The following is a 23666-nucleotide window of genomic DNA, read 5'->3' on the forward strand; positions in this document are numbered from 1 at the left end:
CAACATGGCCAGATCGTTCTGTTATGGTTTAGTTCAAAGCCTGGACCCAAAAGCATGACTCAGGAAACAGGTACACAGTAAATAACCAAAAGCATGACTCAGGAAACAGGTACACAGTAAATAACAAGTCTTTAATGTTCAAACGTGCTGGTAAGTGCAAGGGGGAGGGGTGGAGCGTGGTCCCAGGATCCCGACGTGTCTCATGAAGGCACCGGTGAGGAGGAGAGTGAGAGTGTCTGTGGTGTGGCGTCCGCCACGTGGTAATGGCGGCGGTGCTGCGGCACGGCGCAGTAGGTTCCGTCTTCTCGAGCGTACTCACTCCGAGGGGAAACACAGGAGAGCAGACGACGGCAGGAAGGTCCACAGGCAGGCAGTGAAGAAGCATACACGAGATCACGAGGCAAGCACAGCAATCTGAGTTGAGGCGGAAGAAACACAGAGACATTAGCTACACAAGCTAATAAGGCACGAGGGCAAAAACACAGAGGAGCCAGGATACAAACTACCACGCAGACTGATGAAACGATCTGGCGACGAGTAGGGAGGAATCCAGAGGCTTTATGGAGAGGTTGATTGCTGGAGTGGATTCACCTGGCGCTGCCTGTGGAAGGAAACCACGCCCACATACACACACACAGAACAGACAGGGGGAGAAACACAGGAGGAGTAATACAGACAGGGAACGACACACACACACACACACACATAAGGGAGAGGGAGGGGCTGCCATGATGAGGATCATGACAGAAGCATGCTAATGTTAGCTGATTAACAATAAACACAAACGAGAAATTTTAAGTCTGACCTGATGATGACACCGGATGAAAAGTCAGATATCACTAAAGTTAATATTATTCATCCTGAAGGGGAACATGAATGTGTGTACCAAATTCCATAACAGTCTCCCCAAAAGTTGTTTAGACATTTCGCTCAAAACCACAAATATGGAACTCATGATGGTGCTATAGAAGAAAGATCAGGGTATCACCAAAGTTATTCGATTCACTCCCTGGAAACCATGAATGACTGTAAAAAACTTTATGTAAATCCATCCAACCACAGTTGGGCAATCAGCTCGTATAACGTGTGACAGTAGAAATGTGTCAACCTGTAGAGATTTGGCAATATTGTCTCTACCAAGGGAGCTATTCATTGCAGGCTATGTAGCCAATCAGGGCTGGATCCTCACATGATTGCGTAATTGTGTGATCTTGCATGAGGTAGCATGATTTGGGCAGACATAGAGGAGTATAGTCAAAAAACAAAACACCTGAAATTATTGTTCGCAAGAACCTTAAAGCTTCTATCTTGAAAGAATTTTGTTTATTTGTTTGTATGGAAGTCCCAAATAAAAAGAGAAAAAAATCAAACATGATGACGTTTCGTGTGGCTATTTTAAACACTTTCTTAACTGAATATCAAAGAACAACTACTGTATTGTGATACATACTGTGATATAAAATTACACTGTGATAGAAGATGTTGGTCATATCTGCCACGCCTGAATCCAACAGTTGTTGAGATATTTTAAAGTGGTGGAACGACATTGCCATTCCTATAGAGCCATGGAAATAAGGTGTGACCTCGTAGGGGATATTACACCAGAAAAATCTGCATTGTCACACAAACCTCCTTAATTGTTCTTGGTCATATTTAACACGAGTTTCTTTCCATATAAATCATGAGAAAAAGAGGAAGGGAAGAGAAAAAAAGAGAAGAAGAATGTGAGGATGTCCGTGGTGCAGTGTGGAAAACAGCAGCGTGCCCCCTTGTAAGCCAACACTTCCTTTCTCAGTCTTTCAGTAGCTGAAAAAACAAATATCATGCAAGAAAATAAGCCAGAAACTACTGAGAAGGTTTCCACTCTATTTAAACAATTAAAGAAGCAGGCTGTGGCAAAAACACACAAAAGTCCCATGTATTCCCCTATCAGACCACAGACTAGATCAGACCGAGTTCAACTACAAAGGCTGACCACGTTTGAGTGCAGCGTAGAACAAAAAGCGCAGTCATTTCCTCTAGCTGCCTTCAGTCTCTCCCTCTGGCTAGAGACCTGCGGCTGGATGCCGATGAAGAATGACACTGACAGACCGGACCCTCAGGAGGCCAACGCCAACAACGCTGCATGGGAAAACTATTACACAAACCTCCCTCAACCGACCACAGGTAGCATGGCCGGGGCACCTTCAACCACATAGTCATGCTAAATATAAAACCACTGTTATTGTTTGTAGTACATTTTACTGTCAAGAACAAAAAGACAAGGGGGCAAAAAAGAGCTGATGTAACATAATACATGCTCTCCTCTGGTTGATACTGGTGGAGGGAATCCACCAGACAAGCAGGGGACAGGATCAGACCCTGTGGAGCCTGTTAGGAAACAGCTTTAATTCATACCAAATCATCCCACCACAGCTGCCCTCCTCCTCCCTCTGTTTCCCAGGCAGGAGACGTGTGAGCCAGATACAATGAGACAAACTTGTGTCATTTAAAAAAAAAAAAAAAAAAAAAAAGGCAGCTGTCCCATTTTTAGCCCCGCAAAGCTCCAGCTGAGTCACAGTCAGCTCCTGTGACAAAAGACTGAGAGACAAATACGAGCAGAAAAATGACAATCGAGCCAAACACAGTGAGATCTGGATGAGAAAAATGATGCACAAAGAAAAGAGTGCCATTAATCTTAAGAGCGCAGCTCAAAAGGCATGTCATGTGTGAGTAATCAAAGGGAGAGAAGCACTCGCTAAACAGCAGAAATGTTTGGCTGAATACAGATTCACAAGCAGGCAATAACATTGTCTTCTATATTTATTAGCATTACAGAGAGGCTGTTATTGTAGCTTCCCAGTGTATTGACTATTTAATTGTTTAAGTCAGCATTACCAGCATCACGCCAGGCCAACAAAAACAGCAAAAATCTACACAAACTAACAGTATGTGATCCGAATTTGAATCTCCAAACACGAGGTGAATGTCTCTTTTGCAGGCATGAACATATGTGAAGAATAAGAGACAAAAATTTCTGAAAACACAGACTTGTGGCTCTAATGTTACACTAACAAGACAGAATCTCTGGAACGGCTCCAACAACAAGAACCTGACCTCGGAGTCAGCATTTCTGTTTGAGTTTTTACATTCCGTTAACTTTTGTACTGTTTGGCTGCTGAGTTCATAAAGGACACTGTCCTCTAATTCCTAATGAGTCACTGCTAATACGTGTCACATGTCATTTGATGTGGGATTTTAAAGCTTCTCCAGCTGTGATGATTTAGGTTTCCCTTAAAAACAATTAAAGGGGAAAATTCCCCACCTTTTATGTGGATGTCCAATCCGTGTCAATTCAAGCAATAAATTCAGTGAGTTCACAGCTGCAAAATATGTTGTTCTTCCTGCATCTGATGCCGTCATTTGACATGACAGTGATTTAGCTGGACAGGCTGTTCTCATGCACTGTTCGTACCAGGGGCGATTGCTCTGAGACAACAAGGGAGGCTGAACTTAGAAGAAATGGTCAAATATGCACTATTGAATTGACATTAAAATAAGAATTTACATTGCATTAAACATGCGCTAGGATGCGTTTAACGTCATGACTATGATGTTCAAATGTCAGTTGTTTATCACCAGTTTTCAAACGCGACCTCCCTGTCATACATTCTCGTGTCAGCACGGTGGACGCGGAGCCTCCAGGCATTCCTTTGAGACAGTGCTGAGCAGGTTTTTTCATGCAGCAAAGCGAGACAGTCATTGGATAAATGCGACAAAACCGTCACTTCCAGGGAGGCTCAGCTTCCCTGGGACCTAATGGAGCAGTAGGTGGGAGAGGACGCTCGGTGTATGCATGATGATTGGAGGAATTGTCTAAAAGGCTGAACTCCTTTGTGATTGACAGCGCTTTGGAAATACACACCTGCATCGTTGCATTTCGAGCTCAGCCCCCTGAGGATATTTGTGAGTGGAGTCTTATGACAGAGTGCCGCCGGAGTTCCTTATTTCCATAAGCCATATAGCTCAGTTTCACCGTTTGTAAACCCAACAAATTTTATGATGTAAACTTGGAGTGAGCTTCCCCTGTTTGAAAGACCAGCAGCTGCCACTGGTTCATACGTATACTCACACAAAATAATGGACAACATTTTGCATATATCCCAGGCAATCATGAGCTAGTAAACTGTATATAACCCAAGTAATCAGAAAGGCTGTGATCATGTGACCAATGCCGTGACAAGAGTAAAGAAGGACGTAGTCAAAGAAGTGGAAGTCTGTATAGGGAGGCCACTTAGGGTGGTGGATGAGTCATAAAACACAGGACTTTCCCCCAGGACACCAGTCTTCGATATCCTGTCAACTGCAAGTTATTTTAAGGAATGTCATCACCATGTTTCTTTTCCTTAACCTAGCCTACGTAACTTTACTTGCCTTAACCCAACCTAAGTAACTTTGCATGAAGTACTGTCGTGCTTTCGACTTCCGACGTAAGCTAGGCTAATCTGTCTGGATGTGCGTGGGTGGAAATCACTTCACACGACAAGGAATCTTCCATTGCTGTGAGTACTGAACATACAGCCATTTACATCAGTGAAGGCAACTCCGCTGGGTTGCCGTCTCCAGCTTGGACACAGAACAGCAAGCTAGCCCTGTCCATGCAATGAGCCGCAAGCACTGTTCAACCTTTACTAAAAAAACTTGCTGTCCTTGTGTAATCTTGTCATGTCAGCTAACCGATCAAAATGTTAAATTTAGCAACAAGGAAGCATTTGTAAGGGAAGAGAGGTGGCACAGACTAAACTATTGTGAACTATTATTATATTATATGGACTCTTGGATTTTCATTAGATCTCTTACTGATACGCTGAGTTGGAGGCATGAAGAAACACAGGCTGGATTTGGGTGGCCAGGGCAACTGGGTGGCCAGGGCAACATGCTCTAGATGCTGCTAAAAAACAGAACTTCTGTGTTCTCTTCACTTGTACTGCAAATTAGCCACATTTCCAAAAGTGAAAATGGCATCCCAAAATATGAGTGCAGGGGATATGTAGGGGGCGAGAATACATTTCACATTGCTTTGGCTGACTTAAATATTCAGCCGTTTTTATTCGAGCCAGAGTACACGGCCAAGTAAATGCAGCGGAGAGAAGCCAAGGCTGCGGTTGCCATGCAAGAGGATATGGCCGCAAGGGATCCTCCAGGACCTGAGCTGCCGAGATTGAACACCGACTGGTGGTGCCTTCGCTCAAATTACCCTAAGATGCCAACAGAAACGGAATCACTCTGCTGCAATGAATATTAGCGTGGGCAGTTTTATGGATGCTGTCACCAACGCCAAACCCCGAGAGATCCCGCGTGTGTCTTCCACATCCTGAAGATAAACTGGAAAAGACAACCGAGCAAGGCTGAGAGTTCAGATGACCGTTGTCAGCGCTATGTTTTGGTTGGGCGTCAGATGCTCGCGTGCAATGCATCCTGGTAGAATCAACACTGACTGGACATCCACATAACAGGTGGTGAATTTTCCCTTTAATTTCTTGTCTGAATCTATGTCTAAAGTTAGATAGGCCTATATTATATATGAGGTCCAAAAGAAAAGTAAAACAATGACACAACGTGAGTAATAAAATGTTACTATTTCCACTCTCATGTGTCTAAAAACAGGCAAAGTTTTCAGGGCCTAATTCAAGTTTTCTCCCTCTGTCTGCCAGCTTTGTGATGGAGGTATGACTCTGCGAAGTGCGGCGTTATCTTTTTCCCATTTAAATGCTAATGAGCGTGCTGCCGTACTAGTCAAAGCGCTGCAGAAACAGTGTGAATTTTTAATATCTTATCACACCAAAAGGTAACAGCTCTCCCGGTGAGGTGGAGGGATGAGTACATGTTCCCTCATTAAATTCTACACAAACGATGTGTCCCTCAGAGAGCGCTGAGGGCCATTCTGTGTGTCACGGCATCCTCAGCTCTGTGTGTGTGTGTGTGTTTTGCCAGCGTAATGCGAATGGTCAATTGTGTGCACTCACATCTGCCCGTGTCATTTAGATGTGTGCACACATGCAGATGTGCACAGCAGTGTGTGGTTGCACTTGTTTCTTCACCTCATCAGTAATGAACAGCTGTTAATTGCCTCCCCATCATGTGGTGGAGCCAGCAGACAGAGGTTAAGGTTGTCACAGCCTGTTAATAATTACTTTCCGTGGCTGGTGGAGTCATTGATGGCAAAAGGTTGGAGGAAAATTCATTGAATGAAATGAAACTCATATGAGAGAGTAACCTCTGCTCTCATACTGCCTGAAGTTGTATTCCCCCGCTGGCACCTGTTTCCATGAAAACCACCAGTGTCTTCTACAGTAAGTAAACATTAATGTAGTGTATTATTTTCTTTTTACAGAGTTGCAGTGGATAAATAAATGTAAAGTGCTTCTTATGAGCAATCCTCAGACAACTCTGTCAGAATGATAACAATAATCTATGCAGCGTTGCGTTCATGTCCTCCAGGAAAATGACAGCATTTTTAAATAGAAACGTTCAACTTGAAGTCAAACTCACATTGTTAAAACTGGCAGGTTTAGTCTGGCTGACAAAAGTGAAGTTAGAGGCTGAGTGATGTAATATCTGTAACAAACATAAAATTTCCCAAGAGAAAGAAGAATAAAGTCTCCCACCCACAGTATTCAAACTCAGATTTATAAACCTGGCGTCTGCAGAGAAAAGGCCTTAACGTCACTTTTTTGCAGAATCCCTCTAAATGTGTTGCCTCTGTGGTCTGGCACCCAACGATGATCTTTGGTTTCAACATTATCTTTCACATTGTACTCCTCAGATAGCTGCTAGAGAAAGCAATGCTAGAGGAAAAAACTGGAAAGCATGAGGGACTTTTATGAAGGCGGGCGCTCCTCAAAGCCAGGATTCAATAATTGCTTTCCTCTTGTCTCACGCAAGTGACAGATGGTGAGGCCACCAGAGGCCTGAAGATGGGAATAATATTGTTGATTAAAAAGAAATATAGGAAACAACATGCAGCTGTTGGCTACAAGACGGAGAAGGGAAAGGCAAAAAAGAAAGAGAGAAAGAGAGAAAATCTGAATACATGGTGCCGGGAAACAAAAAAATTATTGCTAATGACACAATTAAACTTGGCCGGTCCACACACATTTTGATTGGAGATTGTTTGAACTGCCGATATGTGAAGTTTGGGGAAAGAGGTTTTATTGTTTGACTGATTTATTCTTGGTGAGTCCCAAGGGATTGGGAGTTGTGTTCCAGATATTTATGAAAGTTGTTATTTATTTGGCTCTGTACAGTCTCCTGCTGAGACCACCCTTCGAACAGGAACGCCCACCTGCATGTGTTAGAGGGGACCTATTGTGCTTTTCCTTATGTTCTGTCATATGTCAGTTTTTCATATTAACCATGGCCAAAGTTTCAAACAATGAGGTAAACACACATAAAAGTAAGTCCCTGTCAGCAAAAACCTCTTAAGACTATTCTGAACACTCAAACAGTGTTTTCTACTTTCTGGACACACTGACGTCAGCTTGTGATGGATTTCTTTATATGTGCTCCAGGCACTGCAAGTGTTAACTGCCACATGTAGCTACATGCTAACGTCAGGGAAACATGTAATCTTGGTTGTGGATGTTGTTAATTTCTCCCTTATTTCAGCCTATATTCCTGCTGGGACATGTATGGATGTGTTTAGGAGCTTTTATTGGTGATTTGTAATGAGTGAAAGTGCCACTATTCTCCATTACAGTCATTGCCCTGCTGCAAGTATACTGCTACATGTAGCTACATGCTAACATCACGGAAACATGTAATCTTGGTTGTGGATGTTATTATTTTCTCCCTTATTTCGGCCTATATTCCTGCTGTGATTTGTCTGGATAGGTGTATGAGCTTTTACTGGTGATTTGTAATAAAAGAAAGTGCCACTATTCTCCATTACAGTCGTTGCTCTGCTGCAAGTATACTGCTACATGTAGCTACATGCTAACATCAGGGAAACACGTAATCTTGGCTGTGGATGTTATTATTTTCTATGTTATTATTATTATTTTCTTGAAACATCTAATCTTGGTTGCCAGTATTGTTAATATCTTCCCAGTTTTGGATCACTTTCCTGCTGAAACAATGTCCAGTTGTGTTTATGTTTGTGATTTTTACGAGAGAAAGTCCTGCTACTTTGTTACAGTCATTCCCAGGCTGCAAGTACCATGCTACTTGTAGCTACATACTAACATCAGGGAAACATGCAATCTTGGTTGTGGATGTTGTTAATTTCTCCCTGATTTCAGCTCATATGCTTGAACATATCCAGTTGTGTTTATATTGATGATTTTTAACAGGAGAAAGTGCTGCTACTCTGCTACAGTCATTCCCCAGCTGCAAGTACCATGTTACATGTAGCTACATGCTTAGATCAGGGAAACACCTCATCTTAGTTGCTGATGTTGTTAATTTCTCCCCAGTTTGCATCATTTTCCTATTGGAACATGTCTGGTTGTGTTTATATAGGTGATTTTTAACAAGATAAAGTTATCCTCCATTACAGTCATTCCCCATCTGCAAGTACCGTGCTACATGTAGCGACATGCTAATATCAGGAAAACATGTAATCTCGGTTGTCGATGTTGTTAATTTCTCCCCAGTTTCCGATCATATTGCTACTGGAACATGTCCGGTTGCGAAGATTTTGGTTTACATTTTTTTCATCGTAGAAAGTGCTGCTATACGCCATTACAGTCATTCCCCTGGCTGTAATGATGGTGGAGAGGTGCCGAGAGTGCAGATACATAAGACCTGGAAATGCTGACCAATCAAAGCAGACTGAAGGGACATGCGCTTAAATGGAGCATTTCAGACAGAAGATGAATCGAGTGTTCCAGCACAAACAGAATGACGACAATTAAGTATTTTTTGACCATTAAAGAATTTAAACATGTGCTAGTAGGAGCCTAAAATACAAATATGAACCTGAAAATGAGTTCCTGTTTAAAATATGTGTGAAAAAAATCTCTGGGTTTTCAAGATCGTCCAAGATTCAGATGGACTGAGACATATCAATATCTTCCACCTTGTGTGCGTGAGCTCGTAAGCGTGGGGGGTAATTGTTTCCCAGAGCTCTTTGCTGGTATCAAGGGAAATTTAACACTTTTAATGGCAAATGCTGATGCGGAGCTCTCTTCCTTTTTTCTGCTGTGAGCATCAAAGCCTAGAGCCACACTGTGAAGCCTCTTTTGCATAGACTAATGTAATGATTGTCTTTCCAAGACATCTTTCAAAGGACAGAAAACTCAAAGTCACCAGAGATCCGATATCTTTTTGTTCTAATTAAGCATAAAGGTGCTTAATGTGCCTTTTTGTTATGAATCTAATTTATTCCCCTCAACACAAAGGTTATAAAAAGATGGAAAGTATTTTTGACAAAATAAATGTGCAAAGTCATTCAGCACCAGAACAGGCTATTTTAAATGGAACAGACAAATACATTTCAGTGTAACATTACCTTTCCTGTGATGTAGCCAACACAAAGGAAGCAGTAAATCAGCCCCACAGTCATGATTCAGTGAAGGAAAGTAATTGTATCCTCCAAATTCCTATCTGGTTTTATACATTTCTGCAACAGTAATGACTCCACGACAGCATTAAACATATATGCTACTGTATTTATCATTTATAGAATAATAAGCATGCACACTGGGTGTCAGCTGTGTTGTGCGTTGACTGGATAAGAAGCAAAATAAGCCAGTGTGATCAGGGGAGGGATCGAGTGAGATTAAAAGATTTAAGGCTCCATTTGCCCATGAATATCTGATGCCTATCTGAGGCGAGCGCCAGTGATCCTCTGTCAGGTCGTTGAGGTGTCGGAGGAAATCTACCTTATCTCCATCTGGCCACTTTTCAACTGTTTCTTACGTGAGTGTGCGGCCACATTCCTGCTGTGCCGGAGAGTCACGCAGCAGCTGTTTGCATCAAATAAAAATGTTTCTTCTCATCTGAAATCACTGCCGGCAGCTCGGTTATTCTTTCTTCTCGGCCTGAGTCAAAATATAGTAAGTGATTCATGTCTCATTCAAAAAGCAAACACTGTTCCATACTGTGAGACTGCCAATACCAACAGATAGTGAACAATTGTTTGGCTCAGACCTGGCATCTGAAAGCTTCTCAGCACAACTCGACGTTGGCATCGGTCAGCAAATAAAAATCAGTAGCTGGCAGTCACAGACTGATCAAGTTGTGAAATTACCTCTGTCCTATTTTGAAGTAAAAAAGCATCCTCTGGACATTTAGTGGAAGAGCTCTAAACATCAGCCATAGAACTGAAACATCTGAGTTCAGTGTTTACGACCTTATTGCTGCATGCAGTTTGGATACATGTTGCATGGCTGTGAATCTATCATAGCTAAATGTTCAAAATAAAGCCTACATGACACTAACACAAGTTCCCACGTGTCCTGTGTTACAGTTAGCATGTGTAATTTGCATTGTTTATTCTGCAATAAAGTCATTATGGGGATATTTTAATTGGAAATGGTTTGCTGTTTGAGAACGCCACAAAAATGCATGCCTTCACTTGTTTTATCTTAATCTGTCTTTATCTTAATCTCGATCTTAATATGGGGGGCTGTTGGTGACAAAGACAAATGCTAATGGCAATGAAAACAAACTTCATAATTCTATCCTATGAAAGGCTTTAGGTTTCATTTCAGTATTTCATTTCAACACCATGAATCAACTTCAGGGGAACAAATCACACTGTCAAAATATAAGTGCAGAAAGAGCCTGAATGTGACTGTGTTCCCACACTTTAAAGAAAAAAGGAAAAGCCAAAATTCCAAGTCTAATTATATGAGAGATGTGATGTCATAATTACTGGTCAGTTTGAAATACTAAGGATGCGTACTACCTTTTGCCAAACGCTATTAAAGTCATTAAAGGTCCAGTGTATGATTTAGTGGCATCTAGCAGTGGCATCGCAGATTGTTTGGGGAACTATGGTGGCCATTGGCAAACTCCATGTTTGGTTTGTCCGTTCTGGGCTTCCATAAAACAACATTAATACTCCTCAGGTAGCCAAAATGACCTGGCACAGAATCGGCCTGAACTCAGCATGCTGGATGAAATCTCGGCAAGAATGATGTCCCAGATTAGGGCTAAATCAGCTGGCCCTATTCTGGCTGCTTACACTACCACCACTGGGCCGTTATCAGAATTGACCTGGCCCAGCATCGGCCCAAACTCGGCATGACGGATGAAATTAGCTAGGCTGCATCCGGTTGCCTGACTCTGTATGAATGATGCCCCAGAATTGGGCCAAATCAGCTGGCCCAAATCTAGCTGCTGACAGTGCCATCACCGGGCCATTATCAGAAATGACCTGGCCCAGCACCGGCCCAAACTCAGCCTGCCGGATGAAATTAACCGGATCGCATTCAGATGTCTGACTCGGCTGACGCCCGAAAATCAAGCCAAATCAGCTGGGCTGATTCTAGCTGCCGACAATGCCATCACTGGGCTGTTACCAGAAATGACCTGGCCCAGCACCGGCCCAAACTTGGCATGCCGGATGAAATTAGCTGGGTCGCATCCGGTTGCCTGACTTGGCTGAGACTCGTAATGAAGGATGCTCGAGAATCGGGCCTAATCAGCTGGCCGACACCGCCATCACTGGGTCAGTGGAAGAGGGCCTGCTCCCTTTGTAGATACAAAAGGCTGATTTTAAGCTAACAAAAATGCAATGATTTTTTTCCCCAGTGATTATAAGATAATCAAAATATAAGGTATAATGTAGATTACATAATTTCTGCCTATAGATGTCCCTAAATCCTACTCACTGAGACTTTAAAATTAGATTTTAAACTAAATGTTTTCATTTTTTAAGGGAAAGTGGTTTAACATTTTGGACAACTCCCCCTACTGTTGAAAGAAACGTGACATCTCCTCATCTCTTCCAGCTGCCCTTTACCTCACTTGTGCAGTTTTTTCTTCATCTTTCCATGTGCGTTTACCTCTGAAGCCTCTCTGGGGTGTAACAAGATGCACAGCAGACTTGTTTTGTGCTAAATTTTGGGGCGGGACGCAGCGCAGGGATGCTAAGGTAGGTTCCCTCCCCCATGGGTGTGTCCACTGCCGGGAGACCTCAGTGTATCCACCTGCAGAAGCCGCTTCCCTGCACTACACACTTGAGCGCCACTGCGCACGGCTGTCGCCTCTCTCCGCCACTCTTCTCCAGGAACAACTCTTTGTTTCTAACCTCCTTCTGTGGAAAATACAGAATCTGTTGATGCGATTTAGAGCTCACTTCAAGTTAAGGCGGCCGCGTCAAGTTAATTTAAATCCAAGCTTTGTTTGGCTCTGGGGATAATCGTGCAGGATCTGCCGCGGATACACTGATACTCCTGCGTGCGGACAGAGGAGCTCAAAGGATCTGGGGTGGATGGTTTTAAATGTTGACCAGCTTTATCACAATATTCACTGGACGGATATAGAAGGTAGGTCATAATGCAAGTGCTGTTTTGATACAAGTCAGATTAATTATTTGTACTGAGACAGATGTGCACAGAAATCAGTGGGAAGCCACATTTGGTGGAGTCGCGCAAAGGGAGTGATGCGTGCTGCATGTGCAAGATCAGGGCTCTGATATCTAAAATGTGTTTTTAAAAGTTCTGTATGATAATTTCGTCTTGAATATCTGGCTCTGAATATTTAAGGCGATTTCAGCTCGCCTATATTTATGTTTTTGGTGTGTCCTCTCTGGCGCGTGGGAGGTAGTTAAAAATGAGCAATACGCGCAAAGACAAATGTCAAATACTGCAAGAGCAAAGTGCAGTGTGTGTGTGTGTGTGTGTGTGTGTGTGTGTGTGTGTGTGTGTGAGTGTGTCAGACAGACTGAAAGTTTTTTGCTGCATGTGATGTTGTAGCCTATCTTTATAATTTGTTATCTCCATTGATAGGATGAATGCAACTACTCCTCCTCAGCGCTACTTCTCACAATTATAAAACCCTCTCATAAATGACACGTGGTTCATGTTCATGTCCTCATAACTCAAAGCCCAGTCACGCTTTATTTTGGTTAACGGTCTGCTTTGGAGTTGTGCCTTCAGGGCTCAATGTGGAACTTGATCTTAAACCCTGGCTGACAGTTTGACCTCAGACTCAGATCCACGTTTACGAGTAGATCAGTGCCATCATGCATGGATAATTACAGCAGAGCACCCTTTGCTAAAATTGTTTTATTGTCTCCAGTTCTTTGTACAGTTTTTTCCCACCTCGTCCGCACGCTGATAACTTGGAGCGTCTTCAGATCCTTTTATGGGGATATTATTAACTTGAGCTCCCTTTGTGGCTGATATCAGCAGCATGTTGATTTGTCGCTTTGTGATTTGAGCTCTGCCAGTGCGCACCAGGCTTGACGAGCCACTCCGTGTAGGAGAGGTGAAATCCAGCTCTTTCTGCATGATAGTAATAAGAAATTTCTACTTGTGCGTGGAAAGTGAGGATCGGCAGAGGGTGGCGAGGTGTGGAAAGCAGCGGTGGCTCCTTCTGGCTCTCCCAGCTGGAAGGAGACTCCGTCCATTCACACTGTTGCCCCTCACAGCACACAGAAGCAGACACGGGCAAGAATAACTGTGGGCGGGTTGGAGAGGAGCATTACAATGAGAGATTCATCAGGAAATCTAGTTGCAATGATGGAAAATCAATGCCGAGTTTCTTTGCTCTGACAACCATTAGGTTTTATGGGTCAGGTTAAGTTACTTGCACACTCTAATGCAGTTATCTGGCCATGCATTATGATTCCTCCATAAGATACCCAACCAATAACCAAAGCATAGCAGATACAGAAGGTGAAATAAAAGTAGATCCAGTTTTTAGCCTTGTGTTTCAGTCCCTTTTTATGTTCTGTGTTAGTGTATGACTTGAGTACCAAAAAGATACAAAAGGGTTTTGTTTCAACACTGGTGGGAACATATGAAATTGGAGATTTGGGGGTCTTCTCATGAGAAGACAGCAAGAAATATGTGCCTTTCCTGCATCAATTAATAGTGGAAATGTCTTTAATCTCTTCAAAATAAAAGTCCTCTACCACTTTCTTGTCTTATTCGGGGGTGAATCCACATGTGTCCCATGCGTCCCCCTTGAAATCTATGCCTATGACTAGGACTACCTACACTGTGTAGCTCAGCGATAGAGAATTGGTTCCTGCATTTGGTTTGTAAAGTGAAAGTGTAGGCTTATTGTCTGACGCTCGTCCCTCTGTGTCCCTCAGCTCCTGGACTCTCCTTCTCCTCTGTTAACAAACAGAGGGACAATGTTGTGGGACAAACTGTGCTGGCTACTGGCCCTGCTGGCCTTATCGTTCGGGGCGTTCCCCCCCTCCAACGAGCCCCTCTCCGCTCCCAGGATCTTCCTGTCCTTCAAAGGTAAGGCACTGAAAATTCTTGTTGTGTGTGTGACCCAGTTTGTTTATTTCTGTGTTTCTCTACAGACATGTAGATTCGATCGTCAGTGTAACGGCTGCTCCTGTCATCAGTCTTTTATGTCTTGGTCTCGTTATGGGTAAACTATTGGCACTAGCTGAATTCAGGGCTTGGCAAGCTTGGCATTTATTCCTCCACCGCCGAACAGAGAGTTTGATTGTGTGTCGGTGTGAAAGAGGCGTGATGACAGGGATGAGGAGATGTGCTGCTGATTGTCCGGACTATTCAGGACCAGAGAATATGTCTTCATTTAATCGCCTGGCTGCCACTAGTTCCCCAAAACAGGTCTTTGTGCGACCTCGGCTCCCTTCTGAAATCAAGTCAGATTTAACACTTGGCTGGGTCCACACTCGAGGCGCAGATCCAGCATGTTATGAATGTTTGCCAGTGCCACATGAGACCCTGTGTGTTGAACTGTCCTGTTAAAATAGGTCTCAGCGGTGCAGTCTCCGGTGCTTTGTCATTCCAGCGCCGGCGTGGCCGTCGTGCCCATGTAAAGCTCTCGAGGTTTTATAGTTCCTCTACGTCTGAGGGAGACTTTTATAAGCATCTGTCATGAGGTCACCACGCTTCAGATCTCAGCTCTGTGTCCAGTTTGAACAGTTGAGAACGCTGAGTAGGAGCTGGTGGTTTCTCTGCTAATCATGGCATTAAAATCACATATGAAAAATGACTAGTTGTGGAACACCATGGTTTCTTCATGACATCTACAATTTGTCAAGTGTTTCTAGTCAGTCCTGTAACAGCAGAACTTATCTACTTTAATTTTGTTGCTACCTCATATCGTGGTCTTTTGCTATGATGGTTAAAACTTAAAACTGAAAAGCTTTGGCAGTGAAGCTTTGTCTTCTCCCACTTCCTCCCTCTTGCTCCTATATTTTGCTTACCTGTTTGTTTTCTCTCTCACCATCCCTTGAATCCCATCTCTTCCTCTCTGTCTCTAATCGAGTTGGATTTCACCCTCCACTGGTCTCACATTTACTTGGTAGAAAAGAGTTCATTTATTTTTCTACTTCTTTTAATTGAGTTCCTTTTTGTTTTTAATTAGTTTCGGAGGTTACTTTATGCCTCACAGAGCAACTTCAGATAGCTGGAGACTGGAAATGCACCCTAAGATGTGCGCTCCCTAATTGTATTGGTTTTGCACCGTACTGCTGGGAATAGCTCCGTAATGTGCTTTTATTAATTTTCTATGTGCCAGTGTACTTAACCAAATAATTAGCTTTAGGTTCCATGATATCTGTCTAGTGCTGGAATACAGAAGTGCCTTCTGATAACGTATTTCAGGCTAATTTTTAATAAGCATTTCAATTTTGATTCTAAAACAAAACAAGGAGATGAGCTACAAATGCAGGCTGCCAACTGTAGCAGCTAAAAGAGTCTTTATTTTTCACTGAGCTGTTGAGTTTGCTTCTGTCTGTGACCCTGCTTCACATGTTTATTCGTAAAGGTTACGCAGTATCACTTTCCACTGATTATTTGCATTTTATGAAGCTGGTAGGGAAGACGATGCTGCTTTTGGCTGAAATCCAAAACTTTGACACACAAGAGAACCAACACTTCAGTTCTTCGCCCTCTATCAAAGAAACAGGCACGGGGTTATATACATACAGCAGATACACACACATTTCTCCATAAAAAAGATAATATCCTGTATGGTATATATACAGTGTTAGTACTGTATTTCACTGTGACCATTTGCTTTTAACACTTTCAGTTCTACTGTACATACACTGCCTTTTATTTATCACTATTTTTCAGCTGTGTGTAGTTTGTTCAGTTGTCTTGTACATCTGCATAACTCAAAGCTAACGGATTTTCACGTGTGAAAGCCTGAACAAATCAGTTCACATGTAACATCACAGTGACACAGAACAAATCAGTTCACATGTAACATCACAGTGACACAGCAGGTTAAAAGGACAGTTTATCGCGAAATCAAAAATACATATTTGTCCTCTTACCTGTAGCTCTATTTATCTATCTAGATTGTTTTGGTGTGAGTTGCTGAGTGTTGGAAATATCGACTGTACAGATGCCTGCCTACTTTCCAATATAATAGAACCAGATTGCACTCGGTTGGTGGATGTAGTTCAGTAGAGAGAAAATAGTTCCTACATGAAACTGCTCACAACAAGGTCTGTGGATTATCTTAAATATCTGTGTCATGAGTTCTGGAAAGAGACATTGCTGTTGAGTTTTTCACATGTGTTTTTGGATGCTTTGAGCACCACAAGCTGAGTGCCATCTAATTCCATCATATTCAAGAGAAGGCAGACATCGTTAAAACAATCTAGCCTGATAAATAGCGCTCCAAGTGAGAGGAAAAATATGTATTTTCGTAATGATTAATGTCACTTAAAGTTTAATTTCTAAAGAAAAATCCTGCACTTTGGTATTCGGCTCCGACTTATGTACTCGAACTAGTAATAACTTGGCAATTTTTGCATTTTTTTAATTGATATAAATCTTTAATTGTTTCCCTTTTTTCAATAATTTAAATAGAGTATACTCTGAATTAATTTTATGCACTTGTAGTATGTTCTTTCTTGTTCAGCATTCAAGCTCCATGTCTGCCAAATTTACAAAAAAACAACAACAATCTAGTAGGTAAACTAAACTTCAGGTTTACATTGTAAACAACCATAAGCAACCTAAGCTGATAATTTTGTCTTTTGAAACTCCCAAAGTAGCTACTGAGTGTGTTTGTGCAAGCTGAGTTATTAACTGTGATAAGGACCAAGGGAGCAAACAGAGGCTAAGACCAAAGGAATGTCCATTCAGAGCTGGTGGGGATAGATCATCAACCCAGACTTCAAAAGAGCTGCACGCACACGCACACACTTACAAAACACCAGGCTGCAATGAATCTCTGAAACTAAACATTGTGTGTTTTCCCAAAAAAAGTAGAATGTGATATAACGTGAACAAAAGGTCAGAGTTGTGCAGTTTCGAAGGTGTATTGTCTCTCATAAAACACTGTCTGAGGCTGGCTTAGATCAGCTGCTGAGAACTCCTATATTTACTTTTAAACAAGGCCTATAATCACGTGCTATTTTAGTGCGTGGGGCTCTGCGAGGTTGTGACCTTTCAAACAGAAGCCAGTCACACCCGAGGTTAACTGCCCTCAAACTGTGGGAGAATGGCACCATATTAACAAGTAATAGCTTGTTCCGCTAATCCTCGGGCCCATTTGAAAGTGTTTAACTTTGTTTTTCTTCAGCCTCTTTCGCCTCGGTGGAACACCTGGGTGCAAGGTTAGCTCTGGGAAGAAAGCCAGACAAAAGGCAGGCAGTCCTGTAATTCTCAGGGACAATCTTAAGGTTACTCCAGCCTCTGCACTTTCCCCCGACAGTCTTTTTGTCCCACGTAATGCGTCGGTGATTGTCACTCCAGAACAGCCTTCACTATCGGCTCATCTCTCCCAACAGTTTTCAGGGTTAAGATCAGAAACGGCGAGATGTCCTCCACCTCTTTATTCTTTGAATAATTAGGAGCTGCTACTGAGTTTGAACTTTGCTGCATGTTCTCTACAACAATAGACCTCATCTTCCACAGATTATGTGCAATAGGCAGATTTATGTATTATATATAGTACATGAAAAGCTCTTTGTCTTCCTCAAGTTATGTCAGTGTGACATTCCTCAGTGTAGGTGGTCCTGTGCTGTTGGTGTCCTTTTGACTTCTCTGGTGAGAGAGAGAAAGTATTTTAGTCATTATCATTTTTTTCTTGCCACATTATATCACGCCTTTCTTCAGATGGTTAGCAGGATACCAAAGCAATCTTTATGTTCTTGCACCTCATCCAACCATATATATGTTGGAGACAGAGCAAAGTGCCTCAGCCAAGCCTTGCTGCAATCAAGTCTCAGCAATCGATGGGCTGCTGAAAGCACAGCTAACCTGTCTGCTAGCACATGACCCCTGGCTACTCTGGATGGATCTTTAGTGTGGCCAGACAATCATGACAGAAAAGGTGCTGCCGCAAACACCATACAAAGTCACCTTATACCATTCAGACATACATTTTCTTGCTGCTTTAATTGTCTTGATCTGTCTCCTTCAAACAACGGTGAACATGCTGTGATTGGCTAATCATCAGGGAGATTTCCTCGTTCCCATAACCCAGAAACCCTCCTGCTGTTCAGCTACAAAAGTAATGTCATTAATTAGCCATCCGATCATCACACCACATTACACATTACAGTGCGTTATGTTACATGCATCATCTGAGATGTTAAACATAACGAGACATGCACAGCGAAACATCCTCAGCAGATTGCCACAATGTGATCATTAATTTATTGATAATATGCAGTTATAATAATCAGCTACAGTGTGAGGTATTGTAATTGCTTTAGCTGATGAACATTTATGTAGAGGATAGAGTGGCCGATTGGAGTACATCTCTCTGTTTTTTGGGGGGATTTTTGTCATTTTATTTTGCCAATTGAATTTTCTGCCACTAAAGAGCAAGTGAGAGCCACTTGGGGAAGACAGGGTGTAGGGGCAGCATATTTTAACATCTAACTCAGTGAATTAAGGGTTTATTTCAACCCAACCAGAGTTTGTGATTGTTGGAACACGTAACTGAGACGGTTGTGGTGAGTTTTATTTTGTTTCTGTCGAGTTTGAATGAAGTGTGTTTTACATGGACTGTAAAAGTAATGGACGTAGCCACCATGAAGTCACTCGTTGGTTTGTGGACTCCTGTTGTTAGGCATTTGACTGGCTTGGATTTTTGGAGCCGGAAGTGACTGTATTTGGGTTTAAATGAGGGGTGGATCTGACTCAGACTTTGGTGATGACTCAGACAGCCTGTCACTCAAAGTGGCCATACCTTTAATCATGAATAACTTTAAGCTTTAATAGAATTTAAACAGTAAGGTAGTTATATAAAAATTCACCCCTGTACAGTTATGCACAGAGAAATCAGTGGTAGAGACCAAAACTAGAGACCTCTGCTAGATATGTTTATTTCTGCTGTAAAGTTGGGCATTTTAACATTGGGGTCTGTGGGGACTGACTTCCTGCTGGAGCCAGCCTCAAGTGGCCATTGGAGGAACTGCATTTGGCACTGCTGCGTTGGCTTCATTTTTCAGCTCTGGAGGTTGCTGCTTGGGGCACATATTTGCATGACTATTACAGCAATCACTCAATAACGCCCAACCCTAGTAGAGGTGATCATCATGCCTAAATATGGAGGAAATAGACAATCTTCTGCTGTTGTCTGAATTTTTGTTGATGAGAGACGATAGCAACAAGCAATGCTGGGGCCTTGAAAGAAAAGTAGTATAAGAAGTTAGAGGTTTAGCTAACTAAATGACATGCAGGAGCAACATGTCTTATAAACAGAGGGATGTTTTTGTTTCTGAGAAACAAGTAGAAAACCAGCAGCAGTGCTGTCTTGCTAGTTTTTCTACAAAACCAAATAAGCTTTTTGCACTGGCTCAAGTCCATTGTGCACCATTTGAACCACTCACATACAGCGTTATCAAATTCCCATCCTCTCTGCCCCTCTACCTACCAGCTGTGCTTGTTTACGTCTTTCTCAGCAGATAATCATCATCAGTACATGGTGGTAACAAGTTTGTCACAGCCTTTTACTGTCCCTGTCTTACATACCATCAAATTCTTAGAAATTATGGATGGTGCTTTTCATGAATGTGTTTTGGTCACGTTGCTGCTCATGCTTACACACATTACTTGGATACAGTTTGCTCTCGTGGTATGCATCACGTATGCAACACCGTACCTGTTGGCAAAGTAGTCCAAAGCCACCTCCCTTCCCTATTAATATCTCCATTAGAGAATGTCAGGGCGCTGCAAAATGTTTCCACAGAGTAATGTGTGGTGGCTGTGGCACGCAAGCCTGCAGCAATTATTACAATACTTTGCTACTTTGTCTCCAGAGATGCTGCTGGTGGAGGAGGGGAGGGTGGTAGTGCATCCCAGCAACCTCTGCTCTGCAGGATACATGCTGTCAAACTATGATTATTCAGGAGAGAAAAACAGAAGGCGACAGCTCCAGTGCTAAATATAGTGTCCTTCCTGTCTGTTTCCTTCTCTTTTTATCTCCCTCTCCTCCGCTGCCTCGTCGTCCTCCTCCTCTGCCTTTACTCTACACTCACACCCTCTCTATTTGCTTGTTGATAAGAGGATGGCAGTGTGAGGTGAGGGAGGAGGGCACCTGGTATGCCGCCCACAGCAGGAGCGCACTGTTTTAGTACATTCAAAAGGAGAAAGGGAGGGAGGTCTCTAAAGTGCCCAGACTTTCCTTGAGAGGAAGGCACAATGGTAAGGGAGCAGGGGAATGTATAAGGGAGGAGTGGGTGGATGTATATACAGAAAGGTTTTGCATACAAGCTCAGTGAACGTGCAGTAAGTGCACAGCTAACTTAGATCGCAGACATGAAAGGAAATAATGTGTCTCCATTGTGTAGCCCTTTTTAGTCATTTTCGCTCAATAAATTGCCGGCTCCCCACCCTTTAATGGTGTCACCGAGAGAAATACACATACAAATCATTGCTCCCAGTGAAAAGCTCCAGATTGAAAACAGTTTGCTGCGATTTGAATATTTCTTTTGAGCTGGCAGGCAGAGCCCGTGCCTAAGCACTTATTAATGCTGGAATCTCCCCCCATGGTGATAAAAATGCACAACATCCAAATGAAACCGTAATCACTCTGCTATTTATTATTCCAGTCTTTAGCTATTAGGCATTTTAATCATAGATTTAATTATTTGTACTGGGGAGGAGCAGATCCACTCACCCAGCCTCCTCAGAATGATATCGTCTTCCTTGGTGACGCGGGGAAGCTCCAAACAAACACGTATAGTTGGAGCACAATGCCGGTATATTTCCAATGATTTAGTTTGACAACACTGTAGAGGTTTGTGTCATCACTAAAGCTGAAACCTTAACCTTTTGAATCACAAGTGTTGTGAAGGCAGTGACATACTGTAAGTAATAACAGGGAGCTGCCAACAGATGACATGAGGTTTACTGTTGATGCGAGTAATTCCCTGACTACAATACACTCTCATATTTAATCTTAATTTTCTCAGCATTACCTTGCACTGACACTGATGAACTTTTTTATTTTTTTTAGTGTCTTTTTAACTTTTTTTTGTGTCTTTTTTAAATTATTTTGTCGCAACTCAGGTGAGCAATAAAACACATAATATGCAATCGAGTGGTAGAAGCCTGTAGATTTGGATTGTCTACTTTCCCATTTTTATACTTTTAATAACACCTTACACTAAAAGAACAGAGTTACCAATACTAAATGTTTATCATTCGTCCAACCTGTTCTCATTCCCACAGCGTTAAATATGGCAGCCTGGTCAGTGGCCCTTGGCTTCAGTTACCGACATGCAAGGCACCTTACAACGTCTGTATGAGACGCCCCAGGCTTTCAGCTAACTATTAAGTTATTCCGTCCATGGCAAATATGTAGATAAAGCAAGAAAGTCAGAGTAGGCCGGGAGAAGGGGGTGATGGACAGGTCAAACACACACCAGACTTTGACCCAGGACACCAGTGTTCTTGTCCCGTGTGTAACCAAAGTCATGGGTGGTTAGTTTGAATTGAGAAATCTTGTTTCTTACATCACTTTGATGTAAGAAACGGCAGATGGCTTTTAAGTCATACAGTGCCCATGAGCATCAGTCAGCATTGATATAGAGAAGAAGTGGCTTCATACATGGAGCTGGAGAATACCACACTTTGCCACGGTTGCTTATTACATCTGACATTGACGTAGAGTCTGCATATAAACTGATTTAAACTGCTGAATGTTTCACCAGGTTTCCACAGACCATGATTTTTTAGCTTCCTGTTGCTGTCTCACACAACCGCATTTTAAGCTTGGTGATTGCGTTTTTTTCTAACTGAAAGACTGGACTTACCTCCTTATCATCTATGCAGAACTTTTCAACAATTTCAGAACAAACTGTTTCATCTTTTGCACTGATGATAGAGCAGGGTTCTCAAAGTTTTTATGATTAATAGCCAGTTTGGGGAGCCAGCATATGATTGAAAGCTGCATAGGAAAAGTGCAGTTGCGAGTTTTCGTCTGAAATCGGCAACACCACCAGCACTGATGACAGAACATGATTCCCGCGTCACTTGTGAGGTGCCACTAGTTGCAGATACTTGTTAGAGGGCGCAGTCCGATGCAGTCTCCCAGGGTATTAAATGTAAGCTATTGAAAGTGAAAGTGTTCTAACGGACCACGATTACTTAGAACATAATGCATGCATTTCATGTAAAATTCGGGGACGCACAAAATGTTTCCAAGGGCTGCCGTTGGCTCGTGGGACGCACTTTGAGAAACTGTGATAGAGGGTCCCATCCAAGTCTTAGTAGTGCTTCAACTAACCACAGTCATCTAACATTGTCTATACAAAAAGTCAGGACTTTGCTTTAAAAACATTCTGAGTTAATACTTTGTCAGAGATCTTCTGCATGTAAATGGTAGTGTACTGCACATAGGGGACACATTTGCAGGCTCGATAAATAGCCCTTCCAGTTTTCTGTCTACTGTGTAAAGGGGGGCAACACTCAGCAGGGGGTGAAAGACACTATGATGGACGTGGGTGTGTGTGTAGGTGAGCGTGTGATAGACAGTGCATGCATGAGTACATCCTGGTGTGTGTGTGTGTGTGTGTTTGTGTTTGTGTCTCTTGCATTCCTGCTGCAGCCAATTTTTTTGGGATCGAAATGTGGCAGACAGGATAAAAATAGGTCACAGTGGTACATCAGGCCGATGTCATTTCTCTCTGATGTTTGAGGAACTTGATTGGCTTGTGTTGTTAAAGTGGTTAGTGTGGTGTTTGTGGTTGTTCTGTGTCCGACTCCTGAGCACTTCACAGAGCTCATAATTCTCAAGGTGGGATTTTCAATCATTATTAGAGGCAGATTATTATGAAGGCTGTGATCAATCTCACCACCTGCAGAAGAAGAGCAGGAGGGTGAGGAGGGGGGATGAAGAGGACGACAGTTATTGTGGTCAGAGACGGAGTTAGAGCGCAAAATGGTTTTTACAAGAGGTGGTTCTCTAAAGATTCAAAGTGACAGAGAGGAACAGGAGAGAGTCTTTTAATATTCATGTCAAGTCCATGTGGTTATGTCTGCATTGTTTGCGTGTTTGTCTTCTCACATGCTCGCAGAGCTTCTGTAAAGAGCTATATATGACACTGC

General features: G+C 42.6%; 1 protein-coding gene across 1 annotated transcript in view; it reads left to right on the top strand.

Moving 5' to 3' along the window:
- The first annotated feature begins 12164 nt into the window (after positions 1-12164).
- The window catches only part of LOC126385551 (semaphorin-3F-like), a 50612-nt gene continuing 39110 nt past the window's right edge, over positions 12165-23666 (top strand). The window contains exons 1-2 of the mRNA XM_050037323.1: positions 12165-12476; positions 14252-14405. Of these exons, the coding sequence (XP_049893280.1) occupies positions 14294-14405 (112 nt within the window). The 5' untranslated portion in view covers positions 12165-12476; positions 14252-14293. The remainder of the gene's footprint in view (positions 12477-14251; positions 14406-23666) is intronic.

The sequence above is a fragment of the Epinephelus moara genome, chromosome 24, assembly GCF_006386435.1.
Source record: "Epinephelus moara isolate mb chromosome 24, YSFRI_EMoa_1.0, whole genome shotgun sequence".
NCBI classification, from domain to species: Eukaryota; Metazoa; Chordata; class Actinopteri; order Perciformes; family Serranidae; genus Epinephelus; species Epinephelus moara.